Genomic DNA, 21,409 nt, shown 5'->3' with positions numbered 1-21,409 from the left:
TTCTAAGAAGTCCTGATAAGCATCTGTTTATTGTGTTCTACCATAGGGAATTCATAGCAGGAATAGGGCCAGGAGCAGAGTTTCCCACCGACACAAAGCCTCCACACACACACTGTCTCCAAAAGCACACACTGTACCATCACACACAAACACACATACTACCTGCCCCACATACACTGCCACTCCCCAAAGCACACTGCCACTCCTTCCTTCGACACACTGCCCCACACATGAACTGCCCCACCGGACGCACAGCTACACAGTGCATGGAGGCTTTCTAATCTGCTCGTCTGCCGTCTGCCCAATGCCCTTGCAGCATCTACAAGGTAAGAAGCACTACCCTAGCAAGCTTCTCTCCAACCCATGTGCCTCTTCAAGGCTTCTCAGGTTGCACGCCCGTACTTTGCAAGCAGCCTTCAGCTCACACCCCACCCCCACGAGCACCCGTAATACACGGCTATGCTCACGTACGGTACAACCCTCTATATTTGCTAATAAGGCCAGGCTCCCACGCACAACCTCAAAGGCTGCATCCACTACTAGTATTACCAATACAGCAACCAACAAAGTACTTCACCCGCCACACAACTGTACTACCCCCATAACAAATGTGATTAATCATGTGTCCACCACCACCCGCAGTGTAAAATCTGTGATGTGCAATTCTTCTACCACTATTTTGAATGTTATTGTGCCAAATGCTATCCCACATGTGCCCACCACCTCTGAAAATGAGCTCCCCAGTGTAAAACCTGTAATGGGCATCTCCCCCAACACTCTCAGTGCACCTAGCCCTTCCACACCACCTTCTCTCATCACGAACCCCTCCACAGTCACTACTGAACCCCACCTGAAATGTGCCATGATTAACGCTAGGTCCATCAATGCCCACCTCTAGACATACACGACCTCCTCCTCCTAACCTCCCAAGACCTAGATCTACTCATGATCTCAGAAACTTGGTTACATGAGGCCTCCGGCCCGGCATTCTCCCTCGCCCTACCCCCTGGCTATTCCATCGCTAGACAAGACCGCCTCTCCAAAGGTGGAGGTGCAGCAATTATCGCCAGAGACTGCCTCTCTGTCAGAAAGGTAGAGAAATCCCTGAACAACAACAGCGACTACCTCCAAGTCAAAATAACCCTCTCCCCCCACTGCAGAATTACTGTGCACACTGTATACCACCCTCCAGGCCCAACAGGAGACTTTCAAGCTTCTCTCATCCACCTCCTCTCTAACAACCTCAAAAAACAGTCTAAAGCCATTCTCCTTGCATTGAAGAGAACAAACTCCTTGGACTCCGCCAATCTGGCTTCCGCCCCAGACACGGGACCGAAACAGCCCTTCTTGACCTGAAAAACCAGATGAACGATGCGAGAGACTTGGGTAAACCAGCACTTCTCCTACTCCTCGACCTTTCAGCGGCCTTTGACCTCGTGGATAATGGCGTCCTATGCCACCATCTTTCCTTCACTGCCAAATTCTCCCCAGAGGCCACAGCATGGATCACCTCTTTCTTACAAGACAGAACCATGCAAGTATTCTCTGACCTAGCCGCCGCATCACCAACCATCATACTCTGTGGGGTGCCCCAAGGCTCCTGCCTCTCCCCCACGCTATACAACATCTTTACACGACCCCTCTTCCTCATCCTCGACGCCATGGGCATCTCCTACACCAACTACGCCGACAACACTCAGATCCTCCTCACTCTCACAGGTAACTACAACACTGACTCCCTGACCCTCAACAACCTCTACAACACCATCCAAGCCTGGATGGCAGACAACGGACTATGCCTCAACTCTGACAAGATGGAACTCCCCCTGGTAGGTTCTCCCGACACCCTAAAAAATCTAGATGCCCAATTCAGTCACTTCACCATTGATTCCATTAAAATTCCAGTTTCCGACTCTGTCAAAACTCTGGGAGTTTATCTGGATTCTAGCCTATCCATGGACAGACAAGTCAATGCAATAGCCTCCGCAGCTGCATATCATGCCAAACATATCAACGCAGTCAGACCCTTTCTCTCCAAAGAGAACTGCACCAACATAGCCAGAGCCATCACCGGCTCCAGGCTAGACTACTGCAACGTACTCTTTCTAGGAACCTCCAATAAAAACGTAGAGAGATTACAAGTCATACAGAACAATGCTCTCCGGGCAGCCCAAGGCATTGCCAAAAGAGAACACATCTCTGAGGCCAGAAAACTAGCCCACTGGCTCCCAATAAAGGAAAGGATCTTATTCAAAGCCCTGACACTGACCCCCAAGTGCATTCACCTCACTGCTCCTGCCTACCTCTCACAAAGGATCCACCCTGTCTCCTCCACCAGGCCAACCAGATCACCGTACACCAACATGCTCTCGGTGCCACTAGTAAAAAGAGTAAAAGCGGGCGGATCCAGCTTCCCTTATCTCGCGCCCTCTCACTGGAATGCCCTACCTCCCACTATCCGAGGTGAGGCCTCCCTCACCACCTTCTGCAAAACGCTGAAAACTCCCCTCTTCACATAAGGCCAGACACATCAGCACGAATACTTTTCATGTATACTTTATTATATGACCAAAAGCAATATCTGTAATAACAGTATGATTTCCTGTAACATTCATAATGTGTCAACAATCGCTACCATGCCTGTACCATGTAACTAAGTTATTGCAAGTAACAGCACCTCAATGCCCCTGGGTTTCTTGCGCGCTATATAAATGTAAATAAATAAATAAATATTTATTTTTATTTATTTATTTTACATTTTTAAAGCGCTCACACGGCCCTCGGGCATCAGGCGCTGTTACAGGAATTGTTTGTTTTTTAGTTGCGTAATTGTTTTTCTCTTAGTTGTGTATTTATAACGTGATTAAACACCCGGAGATTTCTAAGCACGGACCCGGGGATCGAACCTGTGTTGCTACGTGTCGTCTTGCTTCCAAGGCACGCACGTTGCCGTTGAGGCATCTTCCCGGCATACATACTCACCACACACTTCCCCCACATACACACACAGTGACACCCAAACACTTCCCAACAAAACACACTGGCCACATACATACAGACCACATACACTAACACTGCCACCAAATACACTGTGCGCACGTGCCCATGCACACAGACAGACTGCCCTCCAAACACTGACCATCTCAATGTGAATAGACACACAAACATTGCCACCTACAAACTCCTAACACACACACACATTGCCCACTCCTCACTCATTCAACACATGTACTACCCCCATGAGTCTTTCCAGCTGCCACACATCCCTTTCGTTTTTGACCTCAATCTGCCACCATCCAGGACTGGTGGGTGCTTCCGGTTGCTCCAAATTGTTCCTTCTGAAGGGATAGAGTTTAAGCCCCCTAGCAACTGCACAAAACGACCTCCATGCCTGTCTGAAACATAGACCACAAGAAGCAGTTTGGGTTTGTTCTGTGGAGGGCAGGGAGGAGGAAGCCAGGTATATGTTTCCTGTGTCTCGATGCTGCTCAATGCTGCATGATCGCTGGGAGCAGTGCAGGTAGGAATTTCTGTATCTTCTGTATCATGTGGCAAAGGGAAGGGAATCCTCTTGACATGCGACGTGTGGATTCCATTGTGTCTCTCTACCAAACCAGCACTTTGAGCATGTCTAGCTGAATGGAACCGTTTATCGATCTGTAATCCCGTGCATATCTGCAGAATTACAGCAGCGATAAAATGTGGACCATTGTTCGACCAGATGACCCTTGGCAAACCAAACCTAGGAAAATATTCTTTAAGCATGGTTTTTGCCGTTGTCATTGCTGTGGCATCTTTGACAGGAAAGGCTTCAACCCATTTACTAAAGGCGCAGATAACAACCAAGACATACCTGTAATTATTGCAACACTCCATTTCAATGAAATCAAAATGTATGACCTCAAAGGGGACAGAAGGTGGACCAAAACTACCCCTTGGTGTCGAAGTGCCCTTTCCTATATTATGCTGTAGACAGATCATACAACTCTGAACAAAACGTTCAGCTATTTTGGAGCTTTTAACATTCACCCAGACATTTTGTAACATTTCGGAAACCTTCCTCGCACAAATGTTGGTGGGCCCATGAGCCATTGCGACCATAATTGTAATGTACGCATCTGGCAACAACCATTTTCCTTCTACTTGTCCACCCAACACCCGTCATCATCCCATCTTGCCAAACCCTCAGCCCATTGTTTAGATTCTTCTAATGTGGCATCAGCTTGAATACTCTTTACAGATTCGATATCCTCATCCATAGTACAAACATTTGTGGCTTCCCTTGAAGTATACATTTCTGAATAAAGATCAGTGGCAGTTTGTTTGGCTATCTGGTCAGCGAAAGCTTTCCCTTTCCCACATCATCTATGATTTTCGGATGCGCTGTGCATTTCATGATTGCTAACTGAGTGGGGAGTGCAAGCGCTGAGAGTAACCGTACTATCAAGGAGCCATATTGGATCTTAGTGCCATGTGAGGTCAAGAAACCTTGTCTGCCCAAAGTCTACCATAGTTGTGAACCACCCCAAAAGCATACTGACTGTCAGTATATATATTTACTCTAAACCCTTCGGAAAGTTCACAAGCTGGAGTCAATGCTATAATCTCTGCGGCCTGTGCGGAGTTATGCTTGATTCTTTTGGTTTCCACAATCGTGCTCAATGTGGTGATTGCATAAGCAGCCGTGGATGTACCATCCGGAAGTTTGAAACAGGAGCCATCACAAAACAGCTCCCCTTGTGGATTATTCAAAGGAGTATCTTTCAGGTCGATTCTGCCTTTAGTCTCTTGCTCTGTGGTGTAGAGGCAGTCATGTGACGCTTCGTCACTGCAAGCCGTATCTTGTGGGAAAGGTAAAAGTTCAGGTGGATTCAGGACGCAACACCTCTGAATTTTAATGTGTGGTGCGAACAAGATCAATTCATATCTCGTTAATCATGCAAAGGTGAGGTGTTGCGTTTGTGTTCTGTTTAATAGAACATGTATAGAGTTAGGTACCATCAGGGTTAAATCATGGCCTAGGACCATACCCTCGCTCTGTTTTACAGATGCAGCAGCAGCGACAGCTCTCAAACATCTTGGCAAAGCGCATGCAACAGGATCAAGGGCGGAAGAAAGGTAGCCGCACGGCCTATTCTTCCCTACATGTTCCTGCTTTAATACAGCCAAAGCACATCCATCACGTTCATGCACATACAACACGAAGGCCTTTTCATAATTTGGTGTGCCCAAAACCGGTGCTGAACACAATGCAGTCTTGAGCAGATCAAACGCTTGCTGGTGTTCCAAGTTCCACGGCAATGGCAAAGAAATGCCCTTCTTTGTCAAAGCCAACATTGGTTTAATCGTTAACGAGAGGTTTGGGATCCACTGCCTAAAGTAAGAAGCCATTCCTATCAAGGCTCTGACTTCCTTCTGTGTATTTGGGACAGACATGCTAGAAATTATTTTTATCCATTCAGGCATAAACCTTCTTCCCTCCTTTGACAGGAGATAGCCTAAATAGGTGACCTCCTGTCGACAATACTGAAACTTTTTGAGTGAAGCTTTGTGTCCATGTTTTGCTAGGTGAATAAGCAACAACACTGTGCCCTCCTTACAGGCACTTTCTGATTCAGCAGCTAAAAGTAGATTGTCTATGTACTGAAGTAATGTACACGTGGTAAGCAACTTGAGTGTATCAAGCTGCTCTTTCAAAGCCCTACTATAGATGCTCGGACTTTCCATGTAACCTTGCGGCGCACGGGTGAATGTAAACGAGCGTCCCCCTAAGGTGAACGCGAACAGGTATCTGCTATCCGTGTCTATAGGAATGCTAAAGAAAGCATTCTTAAGGTCTACAACACTAAAGTGAGTAGCAGAAGCCGGGATCCTGGTTAGTATTGTTGTCACATCAGGCACAATGGAGCAACAATCTTATTGATGCCGTGTAAATCAATGATGAAACGAAAAGGAATTGCATTATCGCCTTTCTTGCACACAGGCAAAATCAGACTATTGCACAAACTACCTGCAATTTCCTCAATTACACCACGATGTACAAAATCAGAGACTATGCATTTCAAAGCTTGCTTACCATCAACCAAAATCTTATGCTGGGGAATACGTGGCAACTTTACTCCATGTTTCAAAAAGATCTTAACAGGCTCAATTTGTTGAACAATGACATCATTGTCATCAATTGCCCACAAACACTCCGGAACATCACTAAATTCCGGCGGCAAAGGTCTAGTCAAGAACTGAGAGACAGAAAGTTGCTGCGGTGAAATCATCAAACGCACTCCATCCAAAGAACAATGAATTACTGCATTTAATTCCTTCAACAGATTCAACCCCAACAAATTCTCTTCACAGTTCGTAGTAAAGAAAATGGACAGTGGTCCGTGAATGGACCCAATGTAATCGGTACCAGCAAAGAAACTGGACAGACTACTGGTGTACCAGAAAACCCTACAGAAACATTTGTTTGCTCTGACAGTGGAATGTTTGGAACCCGTGAATGGCCGATGGAACACTTCTATGCTCCTGTATCTATCAAGAATAGATGTTTCCTATTTCCCACTATCATTTCAACGTAGGGAACTTTCTGATTAACGGGAATAGGTGTCAGTTCCAAGCCCTGCTTTGGGCAATCCTAGTGAAACAAAATGTCATCAAATGGAAGGTCTTCAGAGAGGTATGCAGCAGAAGGATGATCAAAAATGTTTCTATTATCCACACTCGGTGCCTGATTATCCTGATTTTGAGAAAACTGACTTCTACCAGGACCCCCTGCCCCAGGGCGGCCTCTGGATCGTCTACCCATGTTACCAAATATGTTATTCGACCTCTGCTGGAGGATCGGGCATTGTGCTTGCCAATGACCCTCTTGTCTGCAATAAGCACATTGGTTCACGTTTACAGGACCCAACGGCACATTTCCCTGTGGAGCATACTGTCCCCTAAATTGTGAAGTACCCCCTCTAGGGCCTCTAACAATTTGTTGCAATAGAACTTTAGTTTGCAGGTCTCCCTATTCTCTTTTCAATTCTCTCTTTTTCATTATTGACTCGGTTCTCATAGTACTGAGCCATATGCAACACTTCAGACTGAGACTTAGTTTGCCAAGCGCTCTCAGAAGACATAATTTGCGATTGGATGTCAGGCAACAATCCACGCACAAATGTATCTACAAATAGTTGTTTCCCAGACTCTGTGCTCAAATCATGTCCACTGAAATCTGAAAATACTTGTTCGAACCGATTAAAGAATTCGGTAGCACCCTCAGACTTCCCTTGGACACAAGCAGAAAGTTTGTCCCAAATAATCCTTCTTTCAGGAATTATAGCTTTTAGTTTCGGGACTATTCTATCAGGCAAAGTCAGTATTACCTGTGGCGGTCTCTCGTCAGATGGCCTTTCTCTATCTTGTCGAACTATATTAACCCATGTGTCCCCTAACCCTGGTACATCGTCCACAGGCCTAATCTGTTTCCACAAATCAACAGGTAGGAGCACAGGAAATAACAAATCTATACTGATGACTGCAAGACATATTCTATCTCTTTATAGAACCCTGTTGGATTCTTCCTAATATCCGGAATGGATTGTTTAATGGTGTTCACTTCCTGTCTTGAAAACGTGACGTGAACAAACTGCGACACATAATGTGCAGGAATGTCATAGGCAGCTGTACCTGCTGAGGCATTAGCTGGAACCTCGACATTTGGGACAAATGTCAGCGGAACCTCTCTCATAGGCAACTGAGAGATAGGAAATTCCGAACGCTTACTGATCAAGAGAGCTAAATCGAGCGCTAAAGCAGCTGAAGGAGTGTCAGACGAAAAAGCTCTCTTATATATATTTAATAATTCTGCGGGACAACAAATCTTTCTTTTTATGAATTCATCCTGCAGGTATTCTACCATAACCTGTATCACTTTCCTCTGCATTTCTGGCGTATACTGACCATACGTGTCAGATACTTCTACAGGAGATATCGACATGTCAGAAATCCATCTAATCACCTCCTTTGTGCAAATACGTATTTCCTCATTTATCAATGTACAACAAGGAAGGAAACGTTTCTGTACAAAAATACATTCAAACTTCAACCATCAATTTCTTCATTCTGTAACCTTTCCAACTCCCTTCGATACTCAAAAATCCTCTCGACGTGCTCATATACTTTCTACGCAGTATCTCTTGAATATGCTTAAACATTCAGATCCCTCCACTCTTGTGGGAGATCTATATCATCTAGTCTGTTCCACATTACACATAAATGAATTCCCAACCCTTCAATAAAAACATTTTTCTCAGGAAATCTTTCTAGATTAGAGAGTGTGTCAAAAACATCAGATTGTTCACCCTTCTCCATGCATTGTCTAGCCCATGCAGTCAAATTGCGCTTTCTCTCTTTAGACACAGTATTGCGAGTTACAATTTTTGATTCTGCTCTCTTGTCAACTACAAGTGGGACAGAACCACTTGGAAGAGAAAGAGTAGACAAATCTCGTGCAATCGGTAACAAAGGTGCTATCACTGGGGCAGAAGGCAAATCTACCAAACCCATAACAGCAGGCAAAGGTGGGGGAGCAGGTGCGGGAGCAACGATAAGAGGAGGAACAACAGCCGCAGGAAGAGGGACATTAGGAGGAACGAAAGGAGGAGCAGGAATTACTACGGGAGGAGGAACGACAGCAGGAAGAGGCAAAACAGCAGGAATAGGTACATACGGAGGTGGCGCAGTGGCACCAGTCCTTCGTTCATTTAGAAGTTTGTCATCAACTCATCAGATACATGAAAGTCTTTAGACAGATAGATTTTCTGAATACCAAGTGAAAAAGCCCTATCCATATTCCTAACTGACTCAGACTGTTTATTTTGATCGTACAACAACGCTTTTTCGGCATTGGACATGTGACGGCGCGCATGTTTCTCTCTACTTTTAAGTTGCTACATAGCTTCTTTCTTCCAATTCTTTAATACATCAAATGCTGCAGGTCTAGCCTTTTTCTTTAATAATATAGACTAAATATTCTATTCTATATAAGGAATTTCAAAATTACCATTGGTTGGCCACTGAAGTTCGGAAGCATGTCTAGTTTGTCTGTGCCAAATATCATTAAACACTATACTACCAATGCCGTGCTTACAGTACATAGTACACGCCGGAGACCTCTCCTGTGGCACCGGTCAGCTAAATTCCAAAGATTGTCCTTGCAGAATAATGCCCTGAAGCAGGCAGACAATTTCTCAGGCATATCAGATTCCTGGTGTTACCTGGTCAATAATTGTTCTCGCAAGTACAATATGCCAAAACAAATTATCAGGATACTTAAGAATCGGGTCATGTGTCAGGCTCCTGTTGTCTGGCGCAGAGGCAGCACAAACACCTGCCTCCCCGTTGGGTCTTAGCACCTGGAATGTAAAAACCACAGGCCACCTTGACCCGCCGGGGAAAGAGGGTTAGGGTCCGTTGGTTTGGATGGGTAGAGGGAGTTCAGGATAACCGGAAAGAGGGTTAGGAAGTTGTTATGGATAGGTGGGGGTTCTTTAGGGAAACATACTCCTCGGCTCCTGTGCGCCGCTCCGATGGACAAACTCCGCCCATGCACTCATGCACCTCACCCACACTGTGTGCCCTTCGAAGGGAGCCTTTGTACTGGAGCTCCTAAACCAGGACACTACGACATTAAAGTACTGACCAGTGCAGTAGGACACTTATGACATTAAAGTGCTGACCAGTGCAGTAGGACACTTATGACATTAAAGTGCTGACCAGTGCAGCAGCAACATGAAGCACACCGGCATTAACTCATGCAGCATGCTTCCCAAATCATGTGCGTGAACACCAACCCCGCTCACATTATTCTCATGCACCAAAAACCGCACTTAGCTCTGATTGCTGGCTGGTGCCTCCGATCCTCCTGACTTGTTTGTGTGCTCAGCCAAAGTACGCTCAGCCGAAGTACGCTCAGCTTTCACTGCAAAATACCAAAACACATTGTCAGTGCGGGCGAAAACAACTCGTAGTTGACTTCACTCCGAGTTGCCTCAGGAATGTTTTCCCCGCATTCAGTGCGTGGGCAATTAGTCACGGCATTGCCCAAATCATGCAGGGTCTATGTATGGATTCCCAGTTTACAAGGGGACTCGTGCGCGATGCTTCTCGTGCCTCTGCCCCAGTTCGCGGTTCGGTATCTAAACCGACAATCCCAGCCGAAAGCACAGCCGACAACAAGTGCTTCAAAAAGAGAAACTTATCTTTAGTTGTGCGCGGGGCCTGGGGTGTTCAGGCGGAAGCTTATGCCCCGCGTAGGCGTGCCTGCCGGAGCTCAGATGAAACACGTCTTCTCTCCTCTGCGTCCGGAATTGCGAGCGTCGTCCCGATGGCGCGGCTCGCGCATGCGCATTAGCGCGGGCGTGGCATTTCCTGACAGCAGGCTCGTGCAAGGCACGGCCTGCTGGGAAATGTAGTTCCAAGGCGGTTCTCCATCCCAGGGACTTCTTTCTGCAAAAGGGATGGAGAACCCGCCTTGAGTACTGGGTAGGGCTTTTTAGGGGGGCTAACACCCCTTCTGCAGCCCCCACAGTGGCTGCAATCTGCTTTTTGGCCCCAACACGTGGCCCAGCCCTGACAGTACTCCCCCTCCCTTTCGCAGGCCCTGGTTTAGCGGGGTACCTAAGATGGAATTGGCGAAGGAGTCGAGGAGCATGGATGTTTTGTGCCGGTTCCCAGGATTGATCCTCAGGGCCGTACCCCTCCCAGTCTATGAGGTACCATAGCTTTCCCAATCTAAAACTTGAATCCAAAATAGCCCTTACTTCGTATTCCGGATAACCATCCACCAACATGGGTGGGGGCCTTTTTGTTTTTACAGAAGCCGGGGCTGGTTTTAATAAGGCCACATGGAATACCGGATGTACCTTCATATGTTGTGGTAATGATAGTCTGACCGCCACTGGATTGATGATTGACGTGATCGGGAACGGGCCAATGAAACGAGGTTGGAATTTACGAGGCCCTTGTAGGTGGAGGTTTCGAGTTGAAAGCCATACCCGATCTCCTGTCTTATAGGGTGGGCTCACTCTCCTTTTCTTGTCGGCATAATGTTTATATGATGATTTTGCTGAGTTCAAGGTATGTTGTATGGACAGCCAAAGGGTTTCAAGCTGTCTTTTTCGTTCCTGCGCAGCTGGTACTTCCGGTACATCGACCTGTGGTAATGGCTGGAAACGTGGATGGTATCCATATGAACCATAGAATGGTGTTACCTTGGTTGACGAGTGGACAGCGTTATTATACGCTAGCTCTGCCAGCCAGATGACCTCCGCCCAGGTATTGTCTTTGCCTTGAATGAGACAACGCAGGTATTGCTCCAGTGTCTGGTTTAAGCGTTCCGTTTGTCCATCCGTCTCTGGATGGTAAGCAGTGGACAAACGTATATTCATTCCTACAGTGCTACAAAATGCTTGCCAAAAACGCGAAGTGAATTGTGGCCCTCTGTCCGAGATTACATTATATGGGATTCCGTGCAGTCGAACTATGTTCTGCAGGAACAGATCGGCCAGTTCACTAGCTGTTGGCGTGCTCTTACAGGGTATGAAGTGAGCCATCTTGGTGAGGTAGTCTACGACTACAAGGATGGATGTGAATCCGTGGCTGAGGGGTAACTCCACTATCAAGTCTAAAGAAATGGTATGCCAAGGAGTTGGCGGTGTTGGCAATGGTTGCAGATGTCCTGCTGGTTTCTTATGTTCGGATTTGTTTCTCATACAAGTATCACAGTTGGAAATGTAACATTGCACATCCCTCTTCATACCCGGCCACCAAAAGTGCCTCCTTAGTAGTTCTATGGTTTTTGTCGAGCCGGGATGACCTACAAAAGGCGAGTCATGACACCACTGAATTGCTTGTCGTTGAAGTGGTGTAGTGGGTATGTACAGGGCTTTTTTGAAAAAAGGCAATCCATCCTTGATTGTCCGATCCGCATCCTGCGCCATCCATTGCGCTAAATCTAGTACAGACATTGCTTTCCGGATGTCTTCAAACATGTTGTCTACTACGATGCTTCCTACAATGCAACTTGGTTTTATTATTGGCTTGACCTCTTCCTTGGGTTCTGAGTGTTCAGTGTTGGGCTCGGGATATCGTGACAGAATGTCCGCTTTCCTATTGTCTATGCCCGGACGATATGTTACAACAAAGTCAAACTCTGAAAAGTACATGGCCCATCGTAGCTGTCTGGGACTAAGGGCCTTGGCCGACTTCAAAAATTGTAAGTTACGATGGTCAGTAAATATAGTGATGGTGTGTCGGGCCCCCATTAGGTAATGGCGCCATTCCCCAAAGGCTGCTTTGATGGCTAACAGCTCCTTGTCTGCTATTACATAGTTCCGTTCTGCGGGTAACAATGTCCTGGAGTAATAGGCGACGGGGTGCAACTGTCCGTTGTCATCACGTTGTGACAGGATGGCGCCGATGGCATAGCTTGATGCATCAGTCTCTACTACATAGGGTTTGGTTGGATCTGGATGCATGAGAACCGGTGCTGTGATGAACGTGTCCTTCAGGGCTCGGAACCCTGCTTCTGCCTCTGCATCCCACTGGAATGGTATTCCCTTTCGTAAGAGACGGGTAATAGGCTGAACCTTTTTAGCAAATCCCTCTATGAAGCGACGGTAGAAGTTCGCGAAGCCTAGCACCGTCTGGACGTCCTTTACTGAAGTTGGAGATGGCCAGTCGATGATAGCTTGTACCTTCTTCTGGTCCATATTCACTCCTTGGGGTGACAAAATGAATCCCAGAAACTCTACTGTGGATTGGTGGAACTCACATTTTTCTAATTTAGCGTAGAGCTGGTGCTCCCTCAATCTCTGCAACACTGCCCTCACATGGCCCCGGTGTTCTTCCATGCTTTGTGAATAGATCAGTATATCATCGATGTACACCACCGCGAACACATCCAGATATCCTCGTAGAACCTCGTCCAGGAAGTGTTGGAATGCGGCAGGGGCGTTGCAAAGTCCAAAGGGCATAACTTGGTACTCGTATAGGCCGAATTTTGTGCGGAAAGCTGTCTTCCACTCATCCCCTTGTCTTACTCTCACAAGGTGATATGCCCCTCGCAAATCAAGTTTCGTATATACCGTCGAACCACGCACCTGGTCTAATAACACTGGAATCAAGGGAAGAGGGTAGCGGTTTTTGATGGTAATGCGGTTGACCGCTCTGTAGTCGATGCATGTCCTGAGTTCTCCGGATTTTTTGGGCACGAAAAACAGGGGCGAAGAGACTGGAGATGTTGAATGCCTAATAAATCCATTTGCCAAGTTGGTGTCAATGTATTCTTTTAGATGTTCATTTTCTGACTCCGTAAGGGCGTAGATTCTACTGCAGGGGAGGATCGCTCCAGCCTCGAGATCGATCCTGCAGTCAAACGATCGGTGTGGAGGCAAGGTCTCAGCTGCCACTTTACTAAAAACATCCCGGTAATCTTCATATACTTCCGGCAACACTGTCTCCACGCCTCCTATGAAGTGAGGCGAATCCCCCGGCGTTCCGCAGATCCTACAGCAATGTCTTGACTGGAACAGCAACGTTCCCGAACTCCAGTTGACGGTGGGGTTATGGAGCCTTAACCATGGTAACCCCAAAATGAAGCCAAACTGTGGAGCTGCAATAACATCGAATTGTATTGTCTCTTGATGACACTTTCCGCATTCCAGGTGTAAGAGATGAGTTTGCTGGGTAATGGGTCCTGAGATTAGGGGTGAACCATCCACCGATTTAACTTCTTCTTTCAGTGCCTTGTTGCTCAACGGAAGACCTAATCTTAGCGCTACCTGCTCGTCTACAAAATTGCCTGTAGCTCCAGAATCTACCATTAAAGACACAGGAATGCGTTTGCCTTGCCAACTTAGATTGCCTGGAAGCATGACATGTGCTGCCTGGTTGTGTTGAGTATTGGCCAGTAGCCTCGGGGTGTTTTTAGTTTCGCTCGTCCTTGCCACCCTCATGGGCGAGCTGCGGCGTTTCCCGAACCCCCTTCTTTAGGTGGTTTGGCAGAACATTCACGTACGAAATGGCCGGCCTTACCACAGTACAAGCATAATTTTTCTCGTCTTCTTTTGTCCTTTTCCTCCTTGGACAGCGGGCCGCGAACCGTCCCGATCTGCATGGGTTCGTCAGCAGCTCTTTCCACCGCTCTGTAAGTTTTCTGCTGATCCAGTCGTGCCAGGGGTTTAGTATCCCACTTACGTTTATCCTGCCGGCGTTCACTCTGCCGTTGCTCCAAGCGGAGTGCTAAGTCTATCATTGTAGAGCATGTTTCAGGCTGTGGGTCCACCTGAGCAATGAGGTCTTTTAGATCTTCCCTAAGGCCTTGATAAAACAGAGCCATTCTTTTGTCCTGTGGCCAATCGGTCTCCATAGCCAATCGGTTGAAGGCTGTCACGTAAGACACTAGGTCTCTGCTTCCTTGCTTTAAAGTGAGTAGTTCCCTGTCCTTAATCAAGGATGCTGAGCGTCGATTGAATATTTTGCCGAACTCCTCCAGGAACGTGTCCCAATTGTATAGCAAGGCGTCATCTTTACGAACCAAGGGTGTGGCCCAAGAAGCAGCATCCCCAGTGAGGTAGGAGATTACAAACGCCGTGCGCGCTTGAGCTGTCCTGAACACAGCTGGTTTAGTCAGAAAGTGCAATTGGCACTGCATGACGAATTGGTTGAATTGTTGGGGGTCTCCATGGTACCTCTCTGGGGCAGCTAAGGGTAAGGGTGGCTCCGTGGACACCTGCACCTGCACAGGGGTTGGGGGGGAAGCTCTGGGTAAGGGGGTTGCTTTGGCCTGGGTTTGAATCGTTAGGTTGTGTACTTGCCCTGCCAGGTCTTGATAATCCTGTCTAGTTGCGGCTAATTCCGCCTTTAGTTCCTGAAGTAGGGTCACTACGTCAGCCATGGTTGTACTGCCCGGGCGCCTAGTATACTTGGGCTCGCAATTCTGTCAGGCTCCTGTTGTCTGGCGCAGAGGCAGCACAAACACCTGCCTCCCCGTTGGGTCTTAGCACCTGGAATGTAAAAACCACAGGCCACCTTGACCCGCCGGGGAAAGAGGGTTAGGGTCCGTTGGTTTGGATGGGTAGAGGGAGTTCAGGATAACCGGAAAGAGGGTTAGGAAGTTGTTATGGATAGGTGGGGGTTCTTTAGGGAAACATACTCCTCGGCTCCTGTGCGCCGCTCCGATGGACAAACTCCGCCCATGCACTCATGCACCTCACCCACACTGTGTGCCCTTCGAAGGGAGCCTTTGTACTGGAGCTCCTAAACCAGGACACTACGACATTAAAGTACTGACCAGTGCAGTAGGACACTTATGACATTAAAGTGCTGACCAGTGCAGTAGGACACTTATGACATTAAAGTGCTGACCAGTGCAGCAGCAACATGAAGCACACCGGCATTAACTCATGCAGCATGCTTCCCAAATCATGTGCGTGAACACCAACCCCCCTCACATTATTCTCATGCACCAAAAACCGCACTTAGCTCTGATTGCTGGCTGGTGCCTCCGATCCTCCTGACTTGTTTGTGTGCTCAGCCAAAGTACGCTCAGCCGAAGTACGCTCAGCTTTCACTGCAAAATACCAAAACACATTGTCAGTGCGGGCGAAAACAACTCGTAGTTGACTTCACTCCGAGTTGCCTCAGGAATGTTTTCCCCGCATTCAGTGCGTGGGCAATTAGTCACGGCATTGCCCAAATCATGCAGGGTCTATGTATGGATTCCCAGTTTACAAGGGGACTCGTGCGCGATGCTTCTCGTGCCTCTGCCCCAGTTCGCGGTTCGGTATCTAAACCGACAATCCCAGCCGAAAGCACAGCCGACAACAAGTGCTTCAAAAAGAGAAACTTATCTTTAGTTGTGCGCGGGGCCTGGGGTGTTCAGGCGGAAGCTTATGCCCCGCGTAGGCGTGCCTGCCGGAGCTCAGATGAAACACGTCTTCTCTCCTCTGCGTCCGGAATTGCGAGCGTCGTCCCGATGGCGCGGCTCGCGCATGCGCATTAGCGCGGGCGTGGCATTTCCTGACAGCAGGCTCGTGCAAGGCACAGCCTGCTGGGAAATGTAGTTCCAAGGCGGTTCTCCATCCCAGGGACTTCTTTCTGCAAAAGGGATGGAGAACCCGCCTTGAGTACTGGGTAGGGCTTTTTAGGGGGGCTAACACCCCTTCTGCAGCCCCCACAGTGGCTGCAATCTGCTTTTTGGCCCCAACACGTGGCCCAGCCCTGACATCATGACTCACCTGATCAAAGGACAAAGGAGGTCCGATCGGATTACAAAGAACTACAAAGGTCCCACGTGGTTGGTGATTTCGGCAAAACTGCCCGCCTCGATATATGGACCCTCGTCAAGATGCCGTCTCGGATCGCGGGCTCACCGTCCAGGGATCGGGTCGTGCAGTACTGTTGAGGTATTGCTTCTCAACCAAGAAAGGGGCCTCCTTTTTCACCGTCCAATCCCGGTCCGATAGCTGCGTCAACCTTCAACGAGATGGCATCAATCTTGAGGGTCCCTATTCGGGCGCCATCTGTAAAAGCAAGAGAAAATATCGAGGCTGAGTACCACAAAAGGAAATACACCAAACACGGGCTTATAAAGATTCACAGATCTTTAATACTGCGCAGTTACAAAGAAACAAATTCAGATAGCTATCTGGCCCTCAGTACATCACAGTGAGTACCAGCCCTTCAATGTGAGGAGTGAGAGGTACTGGACATCTGGACATTCATACATTTATACAATTTCAGTAATAATGTCCAGCCCCTCTGCAAATTAATAATCCATGGTCTAGAGTTCGTGCTGAGTTCACTTATGGCTTATACAACAATATGCACGCGGATTACATTTGGTTTACATTCAAACAAGTTACAATGGCAAAGTGTATTCCCAGGTTTAGCAGTAAGCCTTAGCACATGTCCCTTCACAATGCAGTTCAGCCAGTGTCCACGCTCAACATTTGCTTTATATTGTCTTCGATGTATGTTGGTGGATGAGTCTTATTGGTGCAGACAATCCTAAAACCACAAGTCATGTATGGGACAAGGTCTCTTTACCCAGTCTAAACATTAGGCCCGCGGACAGTCTAACCATTAACTTAGTGTAAAGGTCGGGAAGGCTCGGTTACAAGTTGGAAACACAGTCCACCATTTTAGAACACAGAGTTACATATGAACAGAAATCAAAATGGCGGATGATCCCAAAATGGTGGTGAAGTCGATCCAAAATCGGAACTTTTGAAACAGGGTTTTCTTCGCAGAGCGACTGGGCTCAGGCCAATATATATTAGAAAGGAGGTACAAAATGATTTCCCGTTTAACACTATGGCACCAGCAGTGTTACTATTTAGTAACATCATGAGGGCCCAGGCAGGCTGAGTTGGGTCCGTGCACATTTGCAACAAGTTACAAATTGCTTCTTCCTTCCCTCCAGGCAGGCGCTTGATCGAGGGATAGAAAAAAATCTGTATGGCTGCCAGCGCACAAACCGGAGCCAATCTTCAAGTCAACTTCAGAAGAGCATCAACCCTCGGTGACAAGAACATTTAGAGGGGTGCACAGCAAGGGGATTGCATTTCGTGATTGATAGGGGAGAAAGACAGAAGGAAGTAGCGCAGCAAAGAAGAAATAGACACGGACAGAGAAAGAAGATTGCCACCTTTTTCCCAAAGCCCACTTGTTCCAAACGAGGCAGAGTTTCTGCTACTGGGTAGCATGTTTCTCCCGGTCCTTGAATTCTACTCTCCCCCACAGTGCTTTGATTCAATTCTCTTTCTTGGCCCTGGTGCTCAACCCTTCTCTCCCCTGGACTTGTCCCCTCTATGTACAAAATGGATTACTCGTACCTCAAAGCGTACGACTTGTGCATGGCCGCCATGAAAGCATCAGCCTACGCTGATTTCAGCTCCTGCAGCCAGGCCAACAGCTTCCAGTACACCCGGCTACGAGACAGCTTAGGGGCCAGCCCCAGGTGCCCCCCGCTCAGCACTGGCAACTGCACCCCGGGGGCGCTACAGGACCACCAGCCTTCGCCCTACTCCACAGGTAACAATTACAACTTCGCCTGCTGACACCCTCACCTCCACCGAAAAGAATCCTTATGCACGTCAAGTGTCTATTGTAAAGCCCTGCATACGGTCCCTACAGTAACGATGAAAAACCTAGTGCTTGCCGGTGCGGTCTTGGCGCTTCGAAGGGCATTACATTATAACAGTTGGTGCGCTGGCAGACCTGACAAGTGGAATATAGACACATTTTATATACAAGCTTTTATGCAACCATCCTGCAAACTATTTCCAGCATCCACTTAAATGGATACATTCTAGCTATAGTGGTTCCATAAACTTACTTAGACGGTTCTGTTCTAAGGGTGTGCATATACAAATAAATAAATAATGAAAGCATGAATGGAGTTCATTTTGGGACACATTCTCGAAATACGTATCATATATATATATATATATATATTTATATATATGCAGGGGGACATGAGTTGGACATGGGGAAGGGGTTGGCTTTCTCCCCCCAACCAAACCCCCAAGTGGGTGGAAACTGTCATTAGAAGGGGGACCCCCGTAGGAGCTTGGGGTCTCAGGGAGATTCGCCTCCGTCCCGCTCTTGTCAGCAACCCTGGCCCGCAATATCTTTTTATATCTGTCGGAATTGGGGCGGGAGAGAAAAAAAAAACACACACACACATAGCTTCTAAACCAATTTTGGCGAAATGTGGTTACCGAGATATAAGGTTCGTGGGAGGGGAGGGGGCAGTAATCAGGTTAGGGCTGGGCGCTCCAAGTGTCTCACCCTCACCGCAAATGAATGGGTAACGAGGTTACCGCTAGTGCGGTAGTAATTCCGTGGCAGTGGCATTTCTAGACGAAATCACTGCATTTCTTTCTTTTTAGAGCGTTCAGAAAACAAAATATTCTACTATTCCTATTCCAGTCTCAAGGCTGCAGGGTACTCCTTAATGTGAGGCAACATCCTGTCTGTCCTAAGAAATGACTTATTTTTATGTAGCGGACAGTGCGACCGGATTCGCCTCAAAGCTCGTCTAATGATGACACTGTCGCCTTTTTGCCTTTTTGCATTATGGCGAGTGTTTAATCGCCATGTGCGTTCTCCAAAAAGATGGGTGCAGGGTGGCATCTGGGAAGCCAGGTGAGCTTCCGGTAGGTTGCAGGTGGTCAGCTCTTGGGCTCCACATTGGAGAGGCGGGGTGAGCTTCCGGTAGGTTGCAGGTGGTCAGCTCTTGGGCTCCACATTGGAGAGGTGGGAAGATTCAGAAAAGCGAATCTGCCAACACTCAACCATCTTGCACTGGCAGGTTCACTTTTGTGACTCAGCCTGCCCACAGAATGGAGGCAGAGTTTTGTCTAATATGAATATGGAACTTCCTGCTGCCCCAGACAGAAACTCTGGTGTTTGAAATAGGCCAGTCATCATTAAAGGGTTTGCCAAGGGTCAGACTGGGACATACAATGGTCTCGGGCACACATTCCAAAGTGTCTCACAGCTGCAAAGGGCAATTTATCCAGGTGTGAGTTTTTAGGATAGAATTTTCTGTAAAGTCGTGAATTGACGTGATGGTTTGAGGGCCACTTTTTTTGAGGCGACAGGTGGGCCACTTTTTTGAGGTGAGTGTTGGGCCACTTTATTTTGGGTGTCCAGGCCTTTTTCTTGTCCCAGTCTGACCCTGCTCATTATATTGCTTTATTAAATTTCCTGCTGTATAATTAACACAATTAAAATACAAAATTGTCCATCAAAGTCCTTTCCCATAAAAACCCTCACATAAAAACACTCCCTTTGACTACTTGGAAGTCAGTGGGATCCTCTTGTAAAGGTAAACACTCTCTTTGAATGTATCTGCTTGACTGACTAGTGCCTTCCATTTTAGATTGTGCAGGCCCTGCTCTAAGTATCTTCCTTTCTCTAGAAGAATGTGATTTACAATGTATTGACTTTGCCTCTTTATGCTTCTGGAGCCGCAGTGAGTGGAGAAAGGACCTGCACAGTCTCATTGCTGTTTCCACACTCTACAGGTAATGAAGGCGTGGCTGTGGACTGGAAGGGGTTAAAAGATGTGGACCAGCTCAACATGGACAGCACCAGCTCCCTGCATGGGAGCAGCACACACCGGCCCTCCACCGAGGTGAGGGAAGGATGCCTGCATGTGGCAGCCAAATCTGTCTCTGTCACTTCCTCTGTCTCTTCCACTGCTCGGTTTCTGCTGCCTCTGTCTCTGCCACTTCCTCTTACTGTGCTGCCTCTGCCACTTCCTCTGACTCTGCTGCCTCTGCCACTTCCTCTGACTCAGCTGCCTCTGTCACTACGACTTCCTCTGACTCTTTTGCCTGTTTCAGTTCCTCTGTTTCTTCCATTCCTCTAACTCTGTTGCCTCTGTCTCTGCCACTTCCTCTGACTCTGCTACCTCTATCAGTTCCTCTGTCTCTGCCACTTCCTCTGACTCTGCTGCCTCTGTCAGTTCCTCTGTTTCTTCCATTCCTCTAACTCTGTTGCCTCTGTCTCTGCCACTTCCTCTGACTCTGCTACCTCTATCAGTTCCTCTGTCTCTGCCACTTCCTCTGACTCTTTTGCCTGTTTCAGTTCCTCTGTTTCTTCCATTCCTCTAACTCTGTTGCCTCTGTCTCTGCCACTTCCTCTGACTCTGCTGCCTCTATCAGTTCCTCTGTCTCTGCCACTTCCTCTCACTCTGCTACCTTTCCACTTCCTCTGACTCTGTTGCCTCTGTCTCTGCCACTTCCTCTGACTCTGCTACATGTTTTTATTATTTGGTTGGCTGATAAACAACCTTTCAAACCTAACACACAAAATACATGAACATAAAATATATCTACAGTTTTCATACATAACAAAAATAAATGTACATAATACAAATTAATTACATAAGTGAACTGGCAATATTTCTTAATTTGGCTTGCTGCAATGATTAACTGCATAGAATCCCAGTCTCATAATAACTAAAATACGGTGACCTTTACAGCCATAGGTGACATCTATTGGATTTGTTTTCCCAATTACTACTTAGACTCAACATTAACCATTGACAATATAGTGTCTAGATATTGCACTACCACAATTCTAATTGCCAATTTTCTACTAGTAAAGATTGCGAACCAAATCTCTTCTTCAGTCATAGGAGCATACAAGCATAATCATTTATGAAAATTGATTTTTCTCATCAATGTTAGTGTGGGGCAAATGACAACAAGATGTTGTAATGTTTCTTGAGATTTTATATCAAGACCAAAACTACAATGTTGGCAATAAATTGAATCGGAATCGCATATACCGTTGTCTAATATACGGTGATGGAAACTTTAACAAATAATCTGACATTACCCAG

The 21,409-nt window shown here is 47.2% G+C and overlaps 1 protein-coding gene across 3 annotated transcripts in view; it reads left to right on the top strand.

The window, feature by feature from the left end:
- The window catches only part of FAM131B (family with sequence similarity 131 member B), a 446,901-nt gene that overhangs the window by 202,163 nt on the left and 223,329 nt on the right, over positions 1-21,409 (top strand). For all 3 annotated transcript variants that reach the window (XM_069650307.1, XM_069650306.1, XM_069650308.1), the window contains exon 2: positions 20,085-20,194. In XM_069650307.1, the coding sequence (XP_069506408.1) occupies positions 20,141-20,194 (54 nt within the window). In that variant the 5' untranslated portion in view covers positions 20,085-20,140. The remainder of the gene's footprint in view (positions 1-20,084; positions 20,195-21,409) is intronic.

This window comes from Ambystoma mexicanum, chromosome 3p (genome assembly GCF_040938575.1).
Source record: "Ambystoma mexicanum isolate Mex_15411 chromosome 3p, UKY_AmexF1_1, whole genome shotgun sequence".
In the NCBI taxonomy this organism is placed as follows: Eukaryota; Metazoa; Chordata; class Amphibia; order Caudata; family Ambystomatidae; genus Ambystoma; species Ambystoma mexicanum.
This window is presented reverse-complemented; position numbering and strand designations above follow the sequence as displayed.